This window comes from Prenolepis imparis, unplaced genomic scaffold (assembly GCF_030444845.1).
Source record: "Prenolepis imparis isolate NDT839.2.m4 unplaced genomic scaffold, iyPreImpa1.0 SCAF_18, whole genome shotgun sequence".
In the NCBI taxonomy this organism is placed as follows: domain Eukaryota; kingdom Metazoa; phylum Arthropoda; class Insecta; order Hymenoptera; family Formicidae; genus Prenolepis; species Prenolepis imparis.
In genome coordinates this window covers 61,156-69,344 of record NW_028141176.1, presented here as the reverse complement: position 1 = coordinate 69,344, position 8,189 = coordinate 61,156, and the positions used below count along the sequence as shown (strand labels likewise).

Sequence of the window (8,189 nt, the reverse complement as noted above, 5' to 3'; positions counted from 1 at the left end):
AAGCAGTGGTATCAACGCAGAGTACTCGCAAAAGCCGTGAGCCCCCCCTATCGATATCCCATTAGATAGACAAAATGACATAATATGTCATGAGGTCCTCAAAAGTGGACTCTAATGAAGAGTATAGTGAGGAATTTCCGAAAGGGGGCTCACTCTTACTCACACACTCATCCATCGCACGTTCACACGACCGTACGCGGACGCGCCCGACGCACGAGTGAAGAAGATATTCGTTCTGATGCTCTTTATAAGGCGCCCTACCACGGCTCATAGCCTGTTATCGAAGTCAATGTCAAACAATATGTGGAATTTATTTCTCCCTTCTCTCTCTCTCTCTCTCTCCCTCTCCCTCTCCCTCTCTCTCCCTTTCCCCCCTCCGTCTCTCTCCCTCTATCACTGTCCCCCCCTTCCTCTCGCTTCCCCCCCCTTTCTCTATCTCCCTCTCTCAAACATACGATGTATGGAGATTAATGTTACAAATGATTTATGGCTCTATAAAGGAATTCGATAACAACTAAACGAAGACCGTCTTTCAAGAAATTTGAGGCATATTTGTCACAACAGATATATATGCTTGACTTAGACACTCTGTGTCTTCTTGTCGGTTTAGAAGCAGTGGTATCAACGCAGAGTACTGCATCTCTGAAACAAGTCTCTTCCTTAGAAACGATTCCTCATCCAAGATCTCAACGTTATCCCAATCAAATTCGTGATTATTCAGCCTGTGATCCGTGATCACAGATTTTTGCGCGGTGTTTCTTTTTATGTGATTTCTGTGCTCCCTAATACGTGTTCTCAACTGCCTGCTGGTCTGACCGACATAAGAGGCATTACAATTTTGACATGAAATTTTGTATACAACGTTATTATGCCAATCTTTCTGCAGTATGTCTTTATGCACGCGGATAAACGAGCGTAACTTATTCAAACCTGTGTAGGACATTTTTACATCTAGATCACGGACCACATGGCTAAACCGCTCGGACCATTTGGGTATGTATGGGACATTAAAATATGCAACGCGAGCCGAATTAGTATCAGGTGTTCTGTTAGCGTCACCTGAATTATTATTTTTATTTCTCGCAAACAAAGTCCTAAGCCTTTCGTGAAATGTTTCAAAAATCAGTTGTAATGGATATCCATTATCACGTAACACCCCAATGACCAATTCGAGGTTCTTTTGGTGATATCTTGGATGTGATAACCAGAAAGCCCTATCTATTAGGCCAAATATTGTGCCTCTCTTGTGGCAGAGAGGGTGTAATAATTCAGATATCTTCCCGAAAATGTTGGTTTATGATACCAATCGAATTCAACGTATCCCCGGTTTAGAATGAATGTAACATCCAAAAAATCGAGTCTATTGCCCCCCTTTTCCAAAGTAAACTGTAATCTGTTATGACACGCGTTAAACTGTCTTAGTATCTCCCGGCTCGTCCCGGGAAGGACGGCCAACGCGATATCATCAACATAGCGTACGTAGATCGGGAGTTCAAAAGGAACGTCTCCTATCACCCTGCTCTCCAAATCGCGCATGGTTAAATCGGCTACTATGGGAGACAGCGGATCACATCCAAGATATCACCAAAAGAACCTCGAATTGGTCATTGGGGTGTTACGTGATAATGGGTATCCATTACAACTGATTTTTGAAACATTTCACGAAAGGCTTAGGACTTTGTTTGCGAGAGAAATAAAAATAATAATTCAGGTGACGCTAACAGAACACCTGATACTAATTCGGCTCGCGTTGCATATTTTAATGTCCCATACATACCCAAATGGTCCGAGCGGTTTAGCCATATGGTCCGTGATCTAGATGTAAAAATGTCCTACACAGGTTTGAATAAGTTACGCTCGTTTATCCGCGTGCATAAAGACACGCTGCAGAAAAATTGGCATAATAACGTTGTATACAAAATTTCATGTCAAAATTGTAATGCCTCTTATGTCGGTCAGACCAGCAGGCAGTTGAGAACACGCATTAGGGAGCACAGAAATCACATAAAAAGAAACACCGCGCAAAAATCTGTGATCACGGATCACAGGCTGAATAACCACGAATTTGATTGGGATAACGTTGAGATTTTGGATGAGGAACCGTTTCTAAGGAAGAGACTTGTTTCAGAGATGCTGTTTATCAGGCGCCAGATAAATGGCCTAAACCGACAAGAAGACACAGAGTGTCTAAGTCAAGCATATATATCTGTTGTGACAAATATGCCTCAAATTTCTTGAAAGACGGTCTTCGTTTAGTTGTTATCGAATTCCTTTATAGAGCCATAAATCATTTGTAACATTAATCTCCATACATCGTATGTTTGAGAGAGGGAGATAGAGAAAGGGGGGGAAGCGAGAGGAAGGGGGGACAGTGATAGAGGGAGAGAGACGGAGGGGGGAAAGGGAGAGAGAGGGAGAGGGAGAGGGAGAGAGAGAGAGAGAAGGAGAAATAAATTCCACATATTGTTTGACATTGACTTCGATAACAGGCTATGAGCCGTGGTAGGGCGCCTTATAAAGAGCATCAGAACGAATATCTTCTTCACTCGTGCGTCGGGCGCGTCCGCGTACGGTCGTGTGAACGTGCGATGGATGAGTGTGTGAGTAAAAGTGAGCCCCCTTTCGGAAATTCCTCACTATACTCTTCATTAGAGTCCACTTTTGAGGACCTCATGATATATTATGTCACTTTGTCTATCTGATGGGATATCGATAGGGGGGGCTCACGGCTTTTGCGCTACGTGCGGTAGTATGTAGATTCCCCATTATTATTTATTGTATTAAATTTACTGAAGAAGGTCCAAAGAAAGGACCGAAACGTTTAGATTCAATAAATTTGTTTTTCCAACAAGTTTGTTTTTAATATTTGCGTACCTACACCCTACGCGTGGCTCCATATAGCCTCCTTTTGAATTTGTAATTTATCAATGCAGGGAGCCTACATTGTTTCTTATTAGAATTATTGAAACAGCGTTACGATGACAAACGCGTAATAGCTCAAGAACATATAAAGTCATTGTATGATTTGCCCACAGTGACGAAAGGCAATTATATAGCACTGCGAAAGTTAATCGACGACGTACTGAGACATTTACGTTCTTTAAAGAGTTTAGGTCGACCAATCGACCATTGGGACGACCTTATAGTTCACTTAATCATTACAAGATTGGATTCTAGCATTGTTAGTGAATGGGAAAACCACATCCCGACGGGTGAAATTCCAACGTTGAAGCAACTCACCGACTTTCTCGCACACAAATGTAAAGCAATGTCAGTCGTATCCAAAAAGGCATCTGGAGACTCATCCGCTTTAAACCCACGAAAGAACAATAAAATCACCAACGTTCACGTAGCTACTTCCAACATTTATTGTGCTTATTGCACAGAAAAACATCATATATTTCAATGTTCTAGTTTTCTGAAACTGTCAAGTGCCCACAGAAATAAAGAAGTCAGAGTTAAGCGGTTATGCCTCAACTGTCTACGTTCAACTTCTCATCAAGCTAAGGATTGCAGATCATCGACATGTCAAGCCTGCAGCAAAAAGCATAACACTCTTCTACACATACAAGACAAGCATCAAAAGGATACGAAAGCTACGAGTCAATCTCAGCAATCGAATAACTCTAACGCAGCTATTTTGAATCATCATGTCACTCAAGATAAGTATTATCAAGTCATACTGTCAACTGCCGTCGTTGATGCTATCGATCAATATGGTAAGCCTCACGCATGCAGAGTATTATTAGACTCAGGATCTCAATCCAATTTCATCACTGAGAAGCTAGCTCAGAAATTAAATCTGACGCAAAAACGAGTCAATATGTCCATAAGCGGCATAAACAAATCTCAGACGCACTCTTGCCATGCAATTAAAGTACGCATAAAATCAATTAACACAGCATTCTCACAAGAAATCGAATGTTATGTACTGAATGCTATTACTGAAAACTTGCCTCGAACTCACATCAACATTAACAACTTACAGATTCCAAGCAACATAAGACTAGCTGATCCTCATTTTCACGTATCAAATGAAATAGACATGCTTATAGGAGCTGAAGTATTTTGGCAACTAATATGTGTAGGACAAATACAAAAGCACAAAAATCAACCCACTTTCCAGAAGACACAGTTAGGATGGATCGTTGGCGGAAAACTTCCCGGGAAGATATTTACAAAATCTGGACTATGCAGTGTATCAATCAATCATCAGATTAATCAAAACTTAGCCAAATTCTGGGAAATGGATCAGATCATCACTGAAGCTCCGTTTAATCCTGAAGAAAAGGCTTGCATGAGCCACTTTATGAAGACTACGAGAAGTGAGGACGGAGAAGTGAGGACGGAGAAGTGAGGACGGTCGATTCATCGTACAGATGCCATTCAAGGAAACGAAGGTGCAACAGCTTGGCGAATCTCGCAGTGTGGCATTAAGCTGATTCTTGTCCATGGAACGTCGATTACAAAAGCACCCACTACTAAGACAACAATACGTACAGTTTATGACTGAGTATTCAGATTTGGGCCATATGATACGCATTACTGAGGAGCAAGCAATTAAGCAAACACTACGTTACTACATACCACATCACGCAGTATTAAAGAATAACAGCCTGACGACGAAGCTGCGTGTAGTGTTTGACGCCTCCTGCAAGACTAGTACTGGAATCTCATTAAACGACTGCCTCATGGTAGGACCAACTTTACAGCAAGATCTCTTTTCAATCTTACTACGATTCCGCACCTTCCAATATGTAATTACAGCGGATATTGCACGAATGTATAGGCAGGTGCAAGTAGACAAGTCGCAAACTGCCTTTCAAACCATATTTTGGCGAAACGACCCAAGTGAAGAAATATCTGAATTTGAACTACAAACTGTAACCTATGACACAGCATGTGCATCCTTTCTGGCAATAAGGGCAATGTTGGAACTGGCAAACCTAAACTCATCAAGCTACCCTATAGGATCAGCCACAATCATCAACGATTTCTACGTCGACGATTTATTATCAGGAGCTAACACCGAGCACGAAATAAAGAAGATTCGTGATGAAACTATAAGTGTATTAGAAAAGGAAGGATTTCAACTCAGGAAATGGGCATCCAACTTTCCGGAAGTATTAAAGGACATAACATGCACAGATTCTCATGAGTCGGTTCACTTCATTAACAACAGCCAAGAAATATGCACATTAGGCATGCAATGGAATATAATCAATGATGAATTTCAATATGACATCAATATAGCCAATACTCGAAAGGTAACTAAAATAAGTATGTTGTCAGCGTTGTCTAAAATATTTGATCCGTTGGGATTGCTGGGACCTATAACCCTCACTGCAAAGGTGTTAATACAAAGAGTCTGGCAACTGAATTTGGCATGGGACGAAACTGTTCCTATGGACATACACACTGCCTGGCCAAACTATGAATCACAGTTAAATACGATTCACAGTTTCAGATTCCCGAGATATGTGGCATGCAAGGACGCCTCGGAGATTCAAATACTTGGTTTTTCGGATGCAAGCGAGAAAGCATATGGAGCCTGCGTGTATTTTAAAATTACTACTCCCCAAGGACAAAACTCAATACGGCTATTGTGCTCAAAATCTCGAGTTGCGCCTTTAAAAACAGTTAGCCTGCCAAGGTTAGAATTGTGCGGAGCTTTACTACTAGCACAACTAATGGACAAGGTATTAAAGGCACTATGCCTCAAGCCAGAAAGAGTATACCATTGGACGGACTCCACCATAGTTCTGCACTGGATAAAGGCAACCGACAAAAAATGGAATACTTTTGTCTCCAACAGGATAGGTGAAATTCACAAACTGTCACAAACAAACAGCTGGTACCATGTAGCAACAGAATCAAATTCCGCAGATTATGTATCTAGAGGAGCTCTTCCTCTATCTTTAGTCAAATCAGACCTTTGGTGGTCGGGACCGACGTGGCTACATAAGGAGCGTCAAGACTGGAATACTAACATTCCATGGCTGTCATCAGAAGATTTACCAGAACAAAAACGAGCTATCGATGCCATGATCACTATTGAAGAAGAGGATGCACAAAATTTATTTGAACGATTCTCCTCACTAAACAAGCTAATTAGAATCAATGCACTCTGTTTGAGGTTTATCCACAATGTAAGAAGCAGAGCAGAGAACAGGATCACAGGGCGCATAACTACGCAGGAATTGGTAAAGTCGACCTTGCGTCTGGTGAAGATCATTCAAGAAGCAGCATTTAAAGAAGATATACAAACTCTTAAGTCAAAGGGATGCGTTCCAAGAAGAAGCAGCTTATTAAACTTATCGCCATTCATCGACAAACAGAACATTATAAGGGTAGGCGGGCGTCTTCAAAACGCAGCAGTAGGAATTGACGCAAAACACCCTATTTTATTACCAGCTCATCATCCATTCACACAGTTAGTTACAGCGTACGAACATCAAAGACACTTGCATGCAGGAGCACAAGCTACTCTGGCGGCTATTCGTGCCAAATATTGGCCCCTTGCAGCACATAGTAGCGTCAAAAAATATATTTAAAAATGTAAAATTTGTTTCAAGGCAGCTCCACGTGCGTCCGAAGCAGTCATGAGTGAATTGCCTTCTCCTAGAGTGACACCATCCAAACCATTTGCGTCCAGCGGTGTGGATTATGGTGGGCCACTGTATGTAAAGTCGGGTCAGCTTCGTAATGCCAAAATAGTAAAGGCATATATAGCGATTTTTGTATGTCTAGCCACGAAAGCAGTACATATAGAGTTAGTGAGTAGTCTTTCTACTGAAGCATTTCTAAATGTTCTTAATCGCTTTATCGCTCGTCGGGGCAAGGTGTCGCACATATACTCAGACAACGGGATAAACTTTCAAGGAGCAGCTAACAGATTGAAAGAGTTCTATCAAATGTTGCATGGTAAACATCATCAAGAGCAGGTGGACATCGCATTAAGCAAGGATCATATAGAATGGCATTTTATACCGCCCCATGCTCCTCATTTTGGGGGCATTTGGGAGGCGGCCGTAAAGTCGGCTAAAAATCTCTTGAGGCGTGTCGTTGGTGATGCGGCATTAACATTTGAAGAGATGTACACTGTGCTCATTCAAATTGAAGCTGTTATGAACTCGCGCCCTTTAACACCTCTTTGAGCTGATCCCAATGAGCTTTCCTATCTAACACCTGGGCACTTCCTAGTTGGAGACGCTCTTACCTCTATTCCGCAACAGGATATTACGCACTTATCAACTTGTAATAGCCGCTTTTTGCGAGCGTCGGACGGCTCAGTCGGGATCAGGGCTCGAAAAGAGGTTGAACACGCGGTTAATTTTATGTTAATAAAATTATTTAGTAAAAGAAATGAAAAAAAAAGAGAAATAATACACATGAAGGTACAGCGATTAAACACCGCACGGAAAATAATATGCAGTATCGTAATAACTCGCGAGATACTCAGAAACCACGCAGTAAACGCACTACGGGTAATAACATTTAAACTATTATTCGGCAAATAACATATAAAATAACATTCGGCATCTACACGTATCTCGGTAGATAATATACAAAATAATATTCGGTATTTAAACGTATCGCGGTAAAGAATATACAAAATAAGATTCGGTATTTAAACGTATCGCGGTGAAGAATATACAAAATAATATTCGGTATCTAACGTATCGCGGTAAAGAATATACAAAATAAGATTCGGTATTTAAACGTATCGCGGTGAAGAATATACAAAATAATATTCGGTATCTAAACGCATCGCGGTAAATAATATACAAAATAAGATTCGGTATCACGAAAAGATAATCGAGTAGACATATATATATATATCGGTCGCGCACGCCATTAGTGCGCCCGGGGCGTATCGGTAGGTAGGCGCGAGTCGGGATTACGACAATGATGGCCGCGGGGCCACTTTCGGGGGAAAACCCGATTTCTTATATTAAAGAAATTCGGGAAGGCGGACCGCGGGCGTGTAGCGAGGCGCGCGTTGTCGAGGGCGCGGTGCGTTACTTGTGTGCGTACCCCCACACGGGGGGTGAGCGCTTTGTACGGCGCGAGAGAGTGGGCGGCGCGTTAAGAGAGACGCGAAGGATCCTCTCTCGCAAGAATGCGACCAGGACTGCGTCTATTGCAGCGGGGTGAGGAAGCGGAAAACGAGCGGGTCGGAAGTCGGT

At 42.0% G+C, this 8,189-nt stretch overlaps 3 protein-coding genes across 3 annotated transcripts; all 3 read left to right on the top strand.

Annotated features, from left to right (window-relative positions):
- Positions 1-3,268: 3,268 nt before the first annotated feature.
- Positions 3,269-4,357, top strand: LOC145946668 (uncharacterized). Its single transcript, XM_083056430.1, has one exon. It carries the CDS (start codon positions 3,269-3,271, stop codon positions 4,355-4,357), a length of 1,089 nt encoding a protein of 362 aa, XP_082912556.1.
- Positions 4,358-4,451: 94 nt separating this feature from the next.
- LOC145946667 (uncharacterized) lies at positions 4,452-6,554 on the top strand. Its single transcript, XM_083056429.1, has one exon. It carries the CDS (start codon positions 4,452-4,454, stop codon positions 6,552-6,554), a length of 2,103 nt encoding a protein of 700 aa, XP_082912555.1.
- A 48-nt stretch (positions 6,555-6,602) lies between these two features.
- LOC145946666 (uncharacterized) lies at positions 6,603-7,157 on the top strand. The gene has a single exon (XM_083056428.1). It carries the CDS (start codon positions 6,603-6,605, stop codon positions 7,155-7,157), a length of 555 nt encoding a protein of 184 aa, XP_082912554.1.
- Positions 7,158-8,189: the final 1,032 nt, after the last annotated feature.